General features: G+C 47.2%; 1 protein-coding gene across 3 annotated transcripts in view; it reads left to right on the plus strand.

Annotated features, from left to right (window-relative positions):
* LOC135257716 (intermembrane lipid transfer protein VPS13B-like) overlaps positions 1-17,301 on the plus strand; it is a 302,540-nt gene that overhangs the window by 238,192 nt on the left and 47,047 nt on the right. For all 3 annotated transcript variants that reach the window (XM_064340776.1, XM_064340785.1, XM_064340767.1), the window contains 4 exons: positions 2,393-2,785; positions 10,984-11,186; positions 11,824-12,034; positions 13,666-13,850. In XM_064340776.1, coding sequence (XP_064196846.1) covers positions 2,393-2,785; positions 10,984-11,186; positions 11,824-12,034; positions 13,666-13,850 — 992 coding nt within the window. The remainder of the gene's footprint in view (positions 1-2,392; positions 2,786-10,983; positions 11,187-11,823; positions 12,035-13,665; positions 13,851-17,301) is intronic.

Below are 17,301 nucleotides of genomic sequence, written 5' to 3' on the forward strand. Positions count from 1 at the left end.
CCTCTCCAAGGTGATCCCGAACATCTTTACATGATTAGAGAGGAAAGCGAAAAAGATGAGCTGCGCATGAGCTATTTATTTCACCGCTGGAAAGTTTCCTGGTGATAGCTGAACTGGAAATGATAAGCTACATTGCACAGCAGATTTTTTTTAATGTGAGCTGAAGAGACAGAAAATAAAGTCATAAGCGCAGCAAGCAGTGAACTGATCATCGCAAGCCACAGCTGGTGAATCAGCTGCTCCCATTGCCAATTTTCCCTGCAAAGTGGGGAAATTTCCACAGCAGATGCAGAAAACACAGATTTTGGTCAAGTGTTTGAAAAGTGGAGAAGGCCATTCTTAAACATGGAGAGGCTTTGCTGGCTCACACTGGTACATATGTGAAGGATGGCTTCATACCCATGCTTGTTCTTCTGAAACACTGGTTTTCAGTGTAACTGTTCAATGACTGCACATGCATATGAGTGCATACAATCCATATGTGCAGCTGGATATTTACCGCTGCAGTTGAGGTTATGAATTTTGCTCAAGGGCACGACAGTGTTCTACCTGCTATTGTGAACCTGCAGGCTTGAAGTGGTAATCCCAATACCGTCTTCATTGTGCTGCAGTACTGGAGAGTAACTAGAGGATAATGTGTTCATATTCTGTTGGGAGTGAGTAGCAGGATGCCTGCCCCGGAGTGTAGCTGTCACCAAAAGAGAGAGGGGGGGCATGGACCCTGCTACATATCTACAGACAGCAGAAGAAACATCACTCAGTAAAAGTAAAGTGGTGTTAGGTGTTTTTTCAGGTTGCCCAAACACATTCCAGTCCCTCTACACTCGTATGCTACCTCAGTCCCCATAAATGCAGCGATGGTGACCAAGTGAACTTACCCCTTGCAGGGGGAGAGACATTCCCCCAGAGCTCAGATCTGTGGAGACTGACACATTGCCTGGGCTGTTCTGTTCGCTCTTTATTTTATTTTTTCTTTGTGAATACTCTTTTGTTTGGAACCCCCCTGCTTGAAGTGTCCTGCTTTATGCGGAAACAGTTATGGAGTGAATTCTGTGCACATGGCCTCCATTGGCTGCCATGGCAATGGGAATATATTTTGTAGACGCGGACCCGGCTAACATCTGTATTTCTTTTTTTTTTTCTTGGGAAGCATTCTTCCGGTGCCTTTTGGTGGACTTCTTCTGCTTTTGCTTTTGAGGAGGGAGGGTTCTCATCTTACAGAGTGACATGCAATCCTGTGTTTCAAGACTTCTCTGTATTGCAGGATTATTGGAAAAGTAGGATATTTGTTTAGTAGTGAATGACCCAAAGCTCACATGTGGCAGGTTTTTGTTGAATGTTTAGAAATTGCCATGTAGGTTAAAACCTAAATAAGGAAGCTTGTAATCTTGTGTCAATGTCTTTTATTTAGATTTTAACCTTTATTGTTTGTGAATGTAAATGTTTTGTATATATTTATTTGTATGATTACATTTATCAGCCCTTTTTATACTATGTTATCATGGCCACCCAGCTGATGTTGCCAAACGTAAATGAATTCAGTTTGCTAATAATGGAAGCTATCTAACGTTAATGAATTGGCCACTTGGTTAGAGTTAGGTTAGCCACAAAGGTGACTCTATCTCTCCTGCACTGTCTCCCAGCTGAAAACATGCCACTGTAGCCAATCTATACACGTTTCCTCTTCTACTCCTCCTCCTTCTGTTGGCCTCATGCTTTTCAGGTACAGCCCACTAAGAAAAGTGGTCACATCCAGAAACGTCCCATACACTTTTTAGAATAAAACTTACAGGCAGACAAGCAAGGACCGGGCAGAAGTGCCCACTGAGAATTACTGAGAATGGTTCTTTTATAATATTTTCAAGGTGAAAATTCTGTTTAGTATACCTTTAATTATGGGTGTGTGAGAAGGTTATGAGAGTTGACCATGCACATTTTAATGCCTGTCTGCTATTCTTTTGATATAATATTTAACATAATCCTTTCCTGGATAGTTATTTGTCTAAAAACAGTTTTGTTGCTAAGAAGCAACTGGTTTTTCCAAATTGCCTCTAGTCTCGACCCCATATTCTCAATCACTAGAATGTGTTGGAAGGGAAATTGGTTTCCTGCGGTATGGTTGGTTGTAGCTTGTTTTAGCTGGTGTTATGTTACAGGAAAATGGTTGAGTTGGCTTGAATCCAATTCCAATTAGAGGCCCACCTGCACAAGATCATGATTTGTTTCTAGAAGTGAATGGCTTTTTCATTGGCAAGGTACATCCTGAGAAGTTGGATTGACATATCTCACACAGGGTCAGTCCTGGTCAGGCTTATCCTGCCATAAGGCTAGGCTACACTTGTTTCTCAGAACCTGGCTGCAGGAGTACTTACTGCTCCTTGTGTTTTTACAGCGGAGCTGAACGTGGATCTGTCGCGCCCCCTGAAGGTCAACCCAACCCTGGCCAAACTGGAACAGGCTAAGGTCTTCCTGAGCAAGATCCTCCCAGAGTCTGAGTGCGAGGCTGACAGAGCCCCCACCACCCCGCAGTCCTCCCCCAGCAGATGCGCCAGCCCCCGGGCCCCCCCTCGCACCGAGAGCACACCGCAGGCCCCCATGCCACAACGCACCCCACCCCGGGGGAATCCACTTGCTGCCCTCGCCCCCTTCCACAAGGTCTCTCTCCGCACGGCACAAATTGTTGTCGTCCTGGAGACGGAGGCTCACCCCGCCCGGCCCAGTCTGACGGTGTCTGTGTCCGGGCTGACCGGAATCCTCACGATGAGAGCTGGCACAATGTTGGCTGGTGAGTGTACTCTTTGATTTTTTTGTTTTTATCCCCCCCCCAGACTTGCTGTTGAAGTTGCCAAATCCTTATGTTCCTTGACTGATTATCCTCGAAGTCCATGCAGTCATTAAAGAGTCATTAAACCCCAATCAAGCAGTTTCACAGAAACCTGTCACCTGATGTGAACTTAGCGGTGCAGGTTTCATTCTCATTTGTCGGAGTTTGAGCGCAACCTGGGCTTCTTCAGTGTTTCCCTCACAGAGCGAAACATGGTGGTGTTTGTATGTAAAATATAAATTCACATATTGTGTGCGGTGCTGTTGCCTATAAGACAATATAGTGCATGATTTGACCTGAAAAGCCAGAGTTTGTACAATGTATCCAAGTAGGAAATCCAGACTTCTGCCATTTGACCTTTCATGCTTAGCTTGGAGGGGAAATATCTTAGCGGTGAGCCACAACAAAGTGTTCCTGATAGAGCACAGGAAATGGCCCATGTTGCATCACTGTCATGTTTTCTGGCCCATGATCATGATATAGCTGGGGTGGAGTGACCCGTTCCTGCTGAAACTGGATCCAGTGTCCCCTGGTTTGCGTGGGCCAGACTGGGGAAAAAAAAAGAAACCCCATCAATTAATTAAAAAGAAAGCAGCTCTGGCTTACAGGGGGTTTGCTTTTCCATGTTTGCCGACAAGGGTGCTGCATTTGTGCGCTTCCAAAAAAATTTCAGATTGCTTTTGAAATGTGGAGAGGTGAAGAAAAGCCAAGCTTCGCAGGACTCTCGATCTCATTTCTTCTTGCGCACGTAAACCGCCTGGTGCCAAAAATAACGGTTTCATTGTTATTGCTTTCTAACCGAGTGAAGCTGCTGCAAAATGTTCAAGGAAACAGTCTTTATTGGTTTTGGGGTGAATGACCCGACTCAACCAGCGTCCAGCTATTATTGAGTGCATTTATGTATGGAAATTGTGAAGCTGACTGTCATCAACAGAGAGGGATGTTCGAACGGACCATTGTGAGACTCTGAGATCCATTTCAGTTTTGGGGGGGGGGGGGGGTAATGGAGGGGTGCATGGTGGGGAAAACGGCGAGTTGGGCTCTTAAAGCGTGCATCTGTTTTACAGATGTTATTATATAGGGTTGCTTCAGATAAAATGATTGTTGAAAATTTTAATTAAAACCTCAACAATTTGCACTTGTTTACTCAAATCTACATAACTCCCCAATGAGACAATACTAGGCAGCACGGCCCGGGGCTGATTTTCACCAGCTTTTTCCCTTTCATCCTCGTTTGATGTGTTGACTTTGATAAACACAGTCAAAAGCACTCTGCATGCGAAACAAAGGCAAAGACAATTGTGTTCGTAAAGAAAATTAATCCCTGCTTTTTTCGGGGATGACTATTTTTAGCCACGGGCTTCTTAAATTAAGGCTGTCACAGGGAGATTTATCACCAAGTCTTCACTGTTTTGTTTACTATAAACAGAATGTCCAGTGGGTTCCACGTCAGAAGTCCCGGTGTTTACTGAACTCCGGTTCCAGTGAAACGTTCCTTCCTAAGTTGAGTCAGTAGAGCGCTCCTCAGCCCATGTTGTCAGGGGGCTGACTTTGGCGTGAAGCAATAGTTCAGAGAGTTCTTTGGTTTCTCTTCCCCCCCACATGAGAGGATTAAAGAAATTATTGTAAGTGCTAGAAAGCTAATGCTGTCATCATGAGCTCCATAGTTTTTGGAGGGAAAAGCTCATACGCTGATCTCACGCGGAATATGTGTTTTTCTCTTGACTTGTTAGAATGTCAGGAAGCATTTGTAGAGCTAATGTCCCAGATTCGAGAGAATGCTGTGTGGTATGCTGTTGACGGACCAATTTCAGCTCTCTGAGGGTGGCACTCGTCGCCCAGAACTGAGGACCAGTGTGACACGCTGGCCGTGGTCTTCATTGGGCTTTTTTCTACCGTCTGTCAGTTTGTGTTTTAAAAAATCTGCATAAGTCAAGAACTTAAAATGCAACTTTAATTACTTTGCTTTTGTGTAGAAATAGCATTACATCACATTTCTTATTTTTGTATTTATTTAGCCCCCCCCCCCCCTCATTTTCTTCCTAATTTGAAATGCCCAATTGTACATTATTGTTCACTACTGGATCCTTTGCTGTCAGTTCGGGATAACACAGACAGTGTATGCTCTTCTCTGATGCACCTGATGCCTAGTGGCACTTCTCATCACACTACTCCACAGCTGCCTGGAAGTCAGGCCCACACTGAGATTAGTCAGAGGAAGACGCTTTGTGTGCCAGACATGCAGTGCACCCAAGTGACCAGCAGGGGTTGCTACAGAATGATGAGACACAGATCCCTTCTGACCGAACCCTCCCTAACCCTGAGCGATGCCACTGCTAATCACCTGTCACCCTGCAGGGCTAATGGACTCAGTCAGCACTTTCATAGTACGATTCACCATGGGGCTTTTTCTTGCACTAGAACAGAAAGGTGCCTTAACTGGATGAGCCTCCCAGCAGCCCCCAAGATCACATGTTTTAAATACAATACTACTGTTACCGTTAACAGGGAATAACTGTAGTAGATGTAATGGAAAATTTAAGGTTATTCGGGAGCAACAGTAAGCATGCAAAAAGTTAGTGTAAATGTGTTTGGGGGTGCCTCACTAGTTTTAATGTGCAGAGTCTGTCAAAACTTTGCAAACAGTTTCAAGCATCAGAGCCCAATAGTGTGGGATTTTTTCTGTGATTATAAATCTTGGGAAGCTCATACGTGTGTTCACAGTAAAACCTATGTCAGTAATTCAGTGGGAATTATACACTGGGGAGGGCTTGTCTGTTTGTGTTCAGAGACGGGGAAATATACTGCTTCCCCGCTGGTCCACCTTGACAGAAATAGATTTTCTTCAAGAGGGAATTAATGGATGAACGAAACACGGGAGATGCTACCACGGGCTGGAGAGAGCGGGAGGGAGAAAGAGAATAATATTGCGGTTATATTTTATTATTAGTCATGGTGATGTTATAAGTAAAAGTGATGACACTTTTATGCTGCCATTTTACACCACACCTTGAGCAATAATGCTATTGCATGTGTTGAGTTTTGTGGTGCATTTCAAGATTGGACTAATTTGTTGCCTTAAAATGTAGTTTATTTTTCTATTGTTTCTGGCAATACATACCGAATGATTGTCACGTCATGTCATCAGTAAAACACTGGAAATGAGTTGAATGCAACAGAGGGTCAGAGGGACGGGGGGAATTACTGAAGAGGGGGGCCACTGGCCTAGTCCCGCCTGACACCCCGTCTGGGGCAGTGCAAAGCCAGGCCGGGGAGAGGTGAGGACCCCGTCAGCCAGGGAACATCTGGGGCTTTTATACGTAGTCATGGCATACCTCTGCCAGGGAAAAGATGGAGTAAAAGGGGATTAGGCTGACAGTGAAGTGTGTTACTGGATCTCCTGGTAATGAAAAGCAGTAGAACCCAAATTCCTCCCGACGGTCCCCAAGGTGGAGGTGCATTTATAGTTCAATGAAAGAGGGAAGAGAAGAACAAAAAATGTAGGAGGAAAGAACAGATGGCCCTGGATCCCTGAAACAAGAAACCCCCTAATCCCTCCGCTAGCTATCACTGAGACCAGCCCACCCGTCCACCAGCCCCCACACCCCCTTCCCCTCCAAGGAGACCCTACGTGATGCCTGTGATTTACTAATATGGGCCCATAAAGTAAAACTTCTGTTGGTAGAACAAAGGAGAGGCTACCATTTTCAGATGTATCATTTTTTCCCCTTCGTGTAACTTTGTTTAATTGAGTGCCGTGGATTGAGTTACGGTCATGTCAGCTTGTTTATTTGCTTTAAAGGAAGGCATGTTCCTCTATTAATCAAATGCATTTGTTTTAATGGCAGTGAAAGAAGGGGGCGAACAGAGATGGAAAAGGCAAATTCGAAATAAGGGCCTACCGGTCTTCGGCAAACGCTCCAGCCGGTGGAGCGCAAGAAAACGTTAGCAGTTCATTAATCAAGTGAATATTGTTTGGGGTTCTCACCAGCGCTAATAAATAAGGGCTTTTGGCTCCACTGGACAGAAGTGCGAAATGGAAGTTAATGCTCTTGAGTGGCAGGTGGGTCCTCGGTTCAGTGCCTATTCTGGAACAATGCTGCTGTATCCTTTACTGAGGGGCCTTACCTGGATCAGTCCAAAATAGTGCAGCTGTGTTGCCCCCTGAATGATGTGGTTAATTACAATGAGAGTATGCTATATGCCTTTTTGCTATATGCCTAGGTGGTAAGTTACGGTGTAACTACAGGTCAACACTGGTGGAGGTTGTTTGTGAAATAATTCTAACGTCTGTTGGAATCAAGACTGTGCAACATAAAGGGTCCATGGTGAATTCCACATGGAAATCTCTGTTTCCAGCAGGATAGCACTATCTGTGTATCTGCATCGGCAGCCTCTTTTTGCTGTTTTCAAAGAAAGATTTTCTGTTTGGCTGTTCAGCTAAGCAATAGTTCCATACACGGACAGCAAGCTTTGTTCGAATGGAATAACTGTCATAATTCCGGTGCATTTGGTTATCTTATTGGGGATTCTATATTGATTTAAGTTGATTTAGGGAATTTTTATTATTTTTGGGGTGACTCTCACTGGGTCTGCCAGGGGAAACCGCCTCCCCAAACCAGACAAATTCTATGATTAACCCAAGATGTATTTCAAATTTGATTTCCATTTGCTACTTTCAGCGGGAGCAGTGCAGAGCTCCAGGTTATTTATCAGCACAGTTTGTGAACAGCATTGTCAGTTTTGGAGATGACAAAGCCATGGGCTCGGGCTGCAGTGTGGCGAGGGGGCCCGCGTTCACCATGACGACAGCAGACTAAAATTAATTTTCCCGACGGTTGCCGGAGTGTATCCCGCGCTCAGAACTACCCCACCAGACGGAAAACCAATGCCTTCCCCCACCCCCAGTGGTTGATTGCACACAGTTGTTGTCTTTGGTACTTGGCAAAGGCTGGCCAATTGTTCATGGATCCATTTTGTTTTTCCAAGGAACCGTCCTACCAGCTAAAATTTTTTCGAAACTCGGCAGAGCAAGGCAGAGCCACCCTCCGACTGTGTATGGCTTTACCATGTGGGGTGTCTCAGATATGGTATGTTGTACCGTGTGGGGTGTCTTAGACATGATATGCTGTGTATGACTTTACCATGTGGGGTGTCTCAGATATGGTATGTTGCGTCAGGTGTAACCATATGGGGTGTGTTAGGTATGGTATGTTGTGTCAGGTGTAACTATATGGGGTGTGTTTGGTATGGTATGTTGTGTCAGGTGTAACCATATGGGGTGTGCTGGTTGGCTCAGATTGCGGCCCTGTCTTGCGTCTCAGTCGCTCTGCCCTCCTTGTTCTGAGCTTATATGGTTGAGAACGCATTCCACAGGGACAGACTTCACACTGTCCTCAGCTGAAGATCAGTCTGTTGCTGGAAGCAAGAGAGTGAACTTTGAAACCACAAAATTGAAAGTGAAATTTTCATCCTGCTTAGTGCTATGTGGTTTGAGAATGGCCCGAGTGATATTGACACAGTGTACTCTGCCGTATAACAGTTGTTGTTCAGATGAGTGTCATCAAGGCAGATTCAGTTTGAGTGGCAGACTCCCTCATTCCAGGCCTGCATAGCTGACGCCACACTTCTGCAGCGCCACAATTTCACCAGCACCATATGGGCCTCTTAAGAAGTCAAGGAAAATGACAAAATCTCACATTTAAACATGCAAGTAATAGGTCAAAGCAAACATGAAATGACTGACTTTTTTCTGAAGGTTAGTAGCTGTCTCCTGATTCTGTCTCTCCCCTTGGTTGAGGGAGGCACAGGCCCCAGAGCAAAATACCCCCCGCTCCATTCTGCTCCAGAACCAACCCCAACCTGAACTCCTGGCGAACCTGGTCATGCAACAAAAAGGACAAAAAAAACACCCAGAAAGTTCTAGCTGTAAAAAAAACCCTTGTAAAACCTCCTCTTTAGTACCCACCAATAAAGTGAAATTAAGTGGTGTTCATAAGGGATTGAAATAAGTGGTGGCCCTCCCGTTTAAAGAGCAAGCAGAGAAGCAGGAGCCTCTTTGGCGGACGGGTGGTGGTAAAATAGGGTTGCCACTGTCGTGTCCAGCAGTTCAGCTTGTTGCAGTTTGTCGAATTCCTCTGGGCTTAATGGCACTTGGGCAGGGCACTTGACTTTTTTCCTGCACTGCAGAAAGGCATTAATGCTGTCAACATTGCCAACGAGGTTAACTTCCAGTAGGTTTGATTTGAGCCATGTGGCAAAAAAATTTTGTAATTAGGTTATTAAATTCAGGAAGCCGCCCCCCTCACCCCTTGTCTGGCCATTGGTCAGCGGAGCCTTCCACACTGGAAGAGTGATCAGACAATACTGGCCTTTCAGTTCAAAGACATGGTCTACCATAAGTATGGGTTTGAGTCCGAAGTCAATTTGCTGCAGTTATTCCAGCATTCTTAAACTCACCACATGATGATTTGCTGGAATTTCAAAATCTGAGCAGGCTCACGTTATGTATGGTCTCTCTCTCTCTCTCCCTTTTAAACTGCCTTTTCTGTTTCTGCCCGTGGCACCAGATCAGAAGTGCGCTTGGCCATTGCGGGATTACCATTGTCTCTCAAGAGAGACATATATGCTGAAGGACATTGGCAAACATCTTTGATTTCTCTCTTTTTATATAACCCCCGATTTTATTGCCATTATTCCATTGTAGCTGCGGCTACATTTTTCACACGGTCAAGCGTGCTTTGCCTCGGCCAGTCGCTCAGTAAATGACGCAGTGCGGATTGTACCTCTGGCGAGCAGGCGATCCCCGCTGAGCTGTGTCTTTGACGCACGCAGGCCGCTGAAAGGGTTCAGCTTGGGCTTGCGGTCCAAGACCAGAAGGAATTTTTGCCTCCTACCTCCAGCGCGAGGATCCCCGCGGAGGGTCGAGAGCGCCAGAGAAGGACGAGGAACGAGAGACAGGTAAACGGCAGCGGCCATGAAGAGCAGCGTCCCCCCGCGAGAGACGCAGAGGAAACGGACTGTAAAGATTTTCTTCTTTTTCAAAAAAAAAAAAAAAAAAAAAATGGAAAGACAAAAGAATAGACCTCACGATGGCTGAAGAAAACATTTTCGTCCCCTGGAGTATTATTGGGTTACAAGCTTTGGAAAATATGTTTTTCCCTTTCTCCAGAGGGGAGCTGTGATTCACTGTTGCTCTCGCTACGTCAGACCCCAGGCCTGATCCAAAAGGAAAGCGAGACGAAGCCCTTGGTTATTGTTAACAGCGGGACAAAAACAAGTGGCTGAACACCGTTGCCCCGTCTCAGTCTCTCTCCTCCCTCCCCCCTTCCTCGGGTTCCGCTTATAACCCCACCGAAGTGTTTGTTCAGAAGGCGTATTAGTCACACCGTGAGTTGTCCAAGTGCACTGATGACCAGAGGTGCTCTTTCATGTCAAGCGAGTCCTGGAGAGGGGGGTTCTAAAGGGAACGGACCCCAGAACCTGGAGCCCCAAGGTGAAGGAGAACCCAAACACCCCCACCCCCCACCCCTAACACCACCCTGTCTCTCCTGTCAGGAGTTAGCCTGAGCAGTTGTCCTCCTTTACCGGTGTTTATCTCAGTCTCACGGCCTGCTTTATGTATGGCAGGTTCTGGTTTTGATTAAGTCGGGCAGTGGTCATGCTCTGGGGTTTTGGGAGCTCTGAGGAGCTGGTTGTGCATGTAATATACTGTACAGTATGTGGACCAGTATAATCTGTTGGTCTTCAGCGGTCTGTCTTCACTGCATGAAAATCCATTCCCCTTTTTCACTGTTTTGTGAGTTGTTCCCCTGGTGTCCTTTGGCTTAAAACACAGATCTCTTATTTTAACCTCTAAAGCAGGTTAACCGCATTCAATGGAATCCATCAAGTACTGCAGTATTGCTTTGGACGTGTGGTGGCATATATTCCACTATAAAACCATTTTTTATTTTGTTCTTTTGTCTTGCATTTGTTGATTTGTTGTACTTCCATCTGTACTGCCATCAGTGCGTGTTCTTAGCCGACGTGTAGAGATTCTTAAACTGTATCTCCTTTTTTTGTTGGCTTTAATAAATGTAGTCTTTTACAATGTTTCAGGCTTGTTATTGTGTTGAGATTGAGATGACCTTTGACCCCTGCCCTCCTCCTGCCTGCAGATCCGGTGCAGGCGGCCTCCTTCCTGCTGGAGCTGCGGGACGTGCTGCTGAAGACGGGCCTGAAGGAGCGCAGCCGCGTGCTGCTGGGGCCCTTCTGCTGCAGCGCCGACCTGGAGGCCAAGTGGTGCCGTCACAGCGGGAGCTCCGGGCCCGAGCCCGGCCCGCCGAAACTCCTGCTGGACCTCAAGGGGGGGCTTCTGCAGGTGAGGAACCCCCCCTCCGTCTCCTTCCCCTCTGTTTCTGCTCCCTCTCTCCCCCCTTCTCTCAGGCAGCCGTTTTTTACTGTTTGGGCAAAGAGACACCATCCGTTTCTCAAGATGTTTCACAGATTGCAGTACGTGCTTCAATTCTGTTAGCTGGAGGAAGATTATGCACAGTAAAATCTGTCACTTAATTCTTAAAAATATTTTCTGAGAACTATTATAAAGGGTCATGCAACCCTTTTATTGTATGCCTTTTAAATAGAGGTCATGCCGAGTGTAGCACGTAATAATCCTCTATTACGGTTGGCAAGAAAGGGAGTTCACAGGGTTTTTTCATCAATTCATGCACCCAATGAAAACCACCAGAAAATTCTTTTGCTCAGACTCAAACCTGAAATCCCCGAATTTTCCTTGTTTTGGGGTGTAGTCAGAGCCTAGCAGCACACTCTGTGTGAGAAAGGGCCTTCCTGACTCAGAGATTCCGGTTGGCGTGGCCAAACCCTCAGAATTTGCCGCTTGGGTGAAAGGGGGAATAACGCTGGTTTAGGCCACAGTCACGGTGCGTAACATTCAACCTCCTGCTCTTCTGCCCCCCCCCCCCCATCTCATCCCATCCCATCCCATCCCATCCAAACAGATCTTCTGGGGACAGGAGCATCTGAACTGCCTGGTGCTGGTGTATGACCACCTTCAGAGTTACCTGCAGAGAGGGGGCATGGCAGAGGCGGAGCCTGAGGACACACCCCGCCACACAGCACCGCCCTCCTCCCCGGGACCACGCTGTCCCAGGACGGAGCACAGCTCGGACGACCTCCGGACAGGCCTCTTCCAGTACATCCAGGACTCAGGTAACGCAGTCCCTGCTGACCTGCAGCATTCTGGGCTTTCAGCCTCCCTGCACAATGCCATGACCCAACTGTTCCCATCGGATTGTTTTGTTTTGTTTAGTCACCAAAACAAAAGAGTTGCCCAGTCAAAGCTTCCATAGTTTCAACAGTACAACTGGAAGATGTAACACAGAGGTTAAATACGTCATACTGTTTGTTAAAACATAAGCATACCAGTGTCCTCTGAATAATATCCTGTTTATTCATATACCTGTTTACTCTTTTAATATACCCTGGAGGGTGTTTTATTTACCCCAGAATTTTATTATGTCAACATGCGCAAATTGGTTATGTCTATAGTAAGGGGACAAGTCACAATATTAATACAGGATGTCATAGCATACGGCTGTTCTCTTGGCTACTGTTTGATTAACTTTCATTAACTGCATGCTCACTGGTTAACTTTTCTGAATGGTGAATCTTTGATAAAACTAAAGAGGAGCAATGCTTTAATATTTCCAGAGGGAAGTTTAATGAATGGCGACTGGTGACATTACATGGATACACTCAGTGGTCACTGCAGTATCATATTATGTAGCATCAAATTGCCCCTAAATAAAAGGCTTTCGGTCAGAGGAAATCTTTGGTAGCTTCGGTAAGATTTAACATTTCTTGATTAACGTAAGAGTACCCCTCGATTGGGGAAAAAAGAAGAAGGCCGTAACAGAAGATTGGGGGCCTATGAACCGTAGTCAGTCCTCCTTTTAGCATGACCGAACTTGCTGTTCCATTGCCGTTCCTTTCTACCTGTCAGTAATTTTCCCCATCTCCTCAAAAACCCTGGGCTGTCATGACGACACAGCGTTCCAGGTCTGTCGTGTTGCCCGAGCCCCACTGACCTCTGAGAGCTGTCTGGCTCTGGCTGCCAGTGTAGGTGCCATGCTGACAAGCCCCAGCACTGAGATCCATGCATCTGGGAGTTTGGCTAGGGAGGGAACCCTGGCTACAGTGAGGCTTGCTTGCCTGCCTGGATCCACTCAACGGAAGGGGAGACTTGGGGGCCAAAAGGGGGGGGGAGGGGATTGTTCTCTTCCATCACGGGAGATCAAACCTCCCCAGAGCCTCACCAGCCTTCTCCCCTGTCAGCTGTGGTCGAGCTCTCCGCTGCGTTTGTTTGTTGCATTGTTCTCCGCTCTTTGATGCACTTAATACTGTTTTGATTTTAGGGAGGAAAAAGGGCCTTTTCGGTAGTAAAAAACGATCTGTACGCAAAATGCTACAAACGGGGGGGGAGGGCTTCTGGAAACTGGTACAGAAACGTGGCCTCGGGGCCAGCAGGGATATGGAGGGGAACAGCTGCAGTTTTCCATGGAGAAACAAAACAAAAAACATGGGCTGTTCAGCCGCTTCCCTTCTTCATGGCATTGTAAAAAAAAAAAAACAAGAAATATGGGAGAAGAGTCCTGTCACTGTAAAAACAAAAAGTAGTCAAGTGCCCTGTAGTGTGCCACTGATCGTTTTGGACTCCCTCTCCCACAAGGAGAGCCAAACGAAGCACCTGAGCTGGGCTGCTGGGTGGCTCGTCCTTGTTCAGGCATCCTGTCTTAGCGCATTGGACGAGCCCCACAGTCTGTTTTTGAAACGCTCCACAGCCTCCCAGAAGCTTCCGGGGACGTACGAGGTGGTGTTCTACAACGAGACGGACGACAGTCCCGGGGTGATGATGTGGAGGTACCCTGAACCGCGAGTGCTCACCTTCGTCCGAATCACGCCCGTCCCCTTCAACACCACTGAGGACCCCGACATCAGCACAGCCGACCTGGGGGACGTGCTCCAGGTCTGTAACCCCACCGCCCGCCCTACCTCAGAGTTTTAATGAATTTCCCTACGTTCTGTCTTCAGATTAACTACATTTTGTCAATAAAACTGTCTGTTTGGCTGTAATGGAGACAAAACTGCTCCAAAAAAAATACAGATTAGTTTTTATTTCAGTGTCAGGATAAGTACTCAGTGAGTAGTCTTCTCTCGGGCTTAATTATGAGGAAACCACATGCTACCTGTTGGTCCTCCCCTTGTCTTGTGAAACCCTCATTAGTACCGCTCTCCTCCCAGTGTAGACCACCCTGGAAGTGCAGGGTTTGTCTGTGTTCTCTGGAGCGCTCATGTTCCTGCTTGTGTGCTTCACGGTAGGTGCAGTTCAGCTGAGTTGGACAGATGTAGGGTCAGGCCTGAAGTCCCGGTGGTGCATTCATTTATGAAATGGGCTATGGATTCCCTGGGGCGTTTTAATTGATTAAATCAAGCTTTCCCAAGCCGGGGACCCGCCCTCAGGGGTCTGCAGTACAGTCCCGACCCGTCCTCAGCAAAATGGGAAAATATTTTCCTTTTAGTAATAAGTATGTTAATTAGAACTGTTTATAATAATAGTAATAGTTCAGTGGTGTTTACATTGTTTATGAATGACGTCATTTAGACCTTCAGATAAAGTGAACTTTAGCTGGTATATCGTGATTGTTCTAATTGTGAAATATTTACATTGCGCTGAATAGTGACATGTAGGTCCACAACATGACATCACAATTTAGACATTTGCTTCCATATACTAGCGTGTTAAATACTAGTCAGTCAGTGTTGGATAAAGGGGTCAGAAGTTTAACCATTTTACTGAGATGAGGATCCTCAGCTGCAGGGTGGCCATCCCAGGTGCCCCTGAAATGAGAAAGTTATGGAACCCTCAGAATAAATGACGGTGATACGAGGTGAAGTCGCTTCTCTGTCAAACCAGAGATGCAGAGCACCATCGGTTAGTCATTCAGTGGAAACGTACAGAAAAGTAAATCAGCTCTGTAGGGATTTGTTGTTGTTGTTATAAACTGTTTGTATTTTGTCCGTATCTACTGGGCGAGAGCTGCTTTGAGTAATAACCACAGGACGTGAGAAGTCCCAGGTATCTATAGATGCGTCTGTCCTGGATGACGTTATCTGCTGGCAGCTTGTGGCCTGGACGTTTAAGCACGACTGGGGGAGGAGAGGAGAGGGGAGCAGAGGGGAGCAGAGCAGGGCCCTTCGGCAGCAGAAGCCCTGGGCTCACTACTGGATTCCTCCAGTCATGTCATCTACATCTTTTTCCCCTCCGTCGCTCGGGCCAAGAGGAGCCACGGAAAGGTTGCGAGGTGTTGCAGATGTTTGGCCCGGCTCCGGAGGTTCGCAGCTGCGGCCCACGATCCCCGCGCTCTCTCCTCCCGCGCGCGATAATCAGGGAGCCGCGAGGCGACGCTTTCTGCAGCCACGCAAGCCGATATCCGCGTGACGCATCTCTCTTAGGCTTGATTTAAAAAAAAAATTTCCCCCCCTCTTAATCGAACGATGACGCGGAGGTCGATGTAAGTCCCGTCCCATCTGACAGGAGCCGCGCGGAGCTGTGGCGGTCTTGCCCTGGGCCACGCTACGGGACGGCGGCGGATCCGGTGTCTGTTCAGGAGACGGACAAGGTTTTTTGGGCGGAGAGGGAGGGGGGGGGAGGTGGGAGCGAAGAGCGCTCATATCAAACATGTGTTTTCCACATCATCCTCACTTCGTCTGGCATGAAGATGTCTCTCCTGACTCGTGACTTGTCTCTTAACGCAAATCAGGTGCCTGACTGACACTCTGAAGGTGATGAAAGGGGGCCGTCCTGTCATCGTTCATTACGCAGCTCTGCGTTTGGAGTGGGAGTCACTTAGAATGGCGCGTTGTTGTAAATCACACGCTGAGTAAGGGGTAATCACTCACAGGAGAAAGGAGGAAGGATGCATGTGAAGGTGCTGAATAAGAGCGACTCCAAGACACTGATTGAACCGGGCAAAGATTCGAATCGTATCGTATTTCTCCGCTGGCGAATTAAGAGAACATGGAGTAATTATCGGACACAGGATACTCGATACGAATTTGACACGGAGCCCCTGGCTTCATATTTTCATAGAAACGCTGACAGGCGGGCCAGCTCTGACGCAGGGCTTAACTGGAGGCCTTTGTCATTAGCCAGCCCAAAGTGATCCCAGCCTAATTGGTTTCAGCCTCCCTTGCTGAGAGGTTTTATTTGCTTTTCTTTTATACGGGACTTCAAAAGGGCTCAATTAATTCATTTTTTATTTGATTTCTCGGAGGCTGAAAGAGTCCAGCGACGGAGAAGCGGAAATGCAGTAATAAAACTCAGAAAAACAGAAATAGCTCGGCCCGCTCCCCCGAAAGAATTTAATTTATTTCTGCTAAGCAGGGTAAGAAGAGAGGGCTGTGAGATGACCATATGGCCACACGGAGCGGAGCGGGGGGAAGAGGAGACCGTGCTGATCTCCCGCTCTCTCTCTCTCTCTCTCTCTCTCTCTCGCGCTCTCTCTCTCTCTCTCTCTCTCGCTTTTTTTTTTTTTTCTGGTCAGGAAGGCCGTGCGGAGTCGCGGCTCGGAGCTGGGGTACCTGGGGCCTGAGAAACGCAGGTGAACAGTGCACAGCTGGGCTGTCGTCCCCCAGCGCTCCAAAAAAAACCCCAAAAAAACAGGGAGAAAGATTTCCTGTGGAGAGCCAGAGTCTGGCTCGGCCCGCTGTCCCCAGAGCAGATCACATTAACATTTTATAAAATCAAGATTTCCTGCATTTAAATACTTGTGGTTTCGCGACTGGTTCCAGTATCTCAAAGGGGAATTTAAACCACTTCCATTAGTCAAAGGCGAATTGTTGCAGCATTGTTTTTAAATACAGTAGGAGCCTTTGGGGGGCGGTTTGGGGAGGGTAGCGTTGGGTATTTGTCCAGCAGATCCCACCTGCGGGGGGGAATGCAGGGTGAATCATTCTCACCTTCGCACCGCCGTGTGGTCTACTGGTGAATCACAGGCAGGTGTGCTTTCCTCGCGTTCTCTCTCTCTGTCTCCAAGGGATTCCCAGACCATGAGAACCGGCAACCAAACCAGGAGGAGTTATGATTCACTCCTTTAGAAAAATATGTACTCACACTAGTGCTTGGGCCTAAGCTCAATGCCACATCTTTCCCCCTGCTCAGGAAAGCCTTTGATCTCCCTCGCGTCCCTGTCTTCCCAAAATTCCCTTTCCTCGTGTCCCAGTCAGAACTGTGCATTTCTGTCCTCCCACGGCAACCCCCCCGCCCCCCCTCCGGCAGCCCACGGCCCGAAGTGAACCACAGTTTTTAGTGCCAATAATTAAAATGCAGCTGGTGTTGCTGTCATCATAACGAGCAACATGGGCTCGTGTTCTTTTGCCCTTCATTTATTTACCCCTCTGTTTCCAATATGTACCCC

Source organism: Anguilla rostrata, chromosome 1 (genome assembly GCF_018555375.3).
Source record: "Anguilla rostrata isolate EN2019 chromosome 1, ASM1855537v3, whole genome shotgun sequence".
Taxonomy (NCBI): domain Eukaryota; kingdom Metazoa; phylum Chordata; class Actinopteri; order Anguilliformes; family Anguillidae; genus Anguilla; species Anguilla rostrata.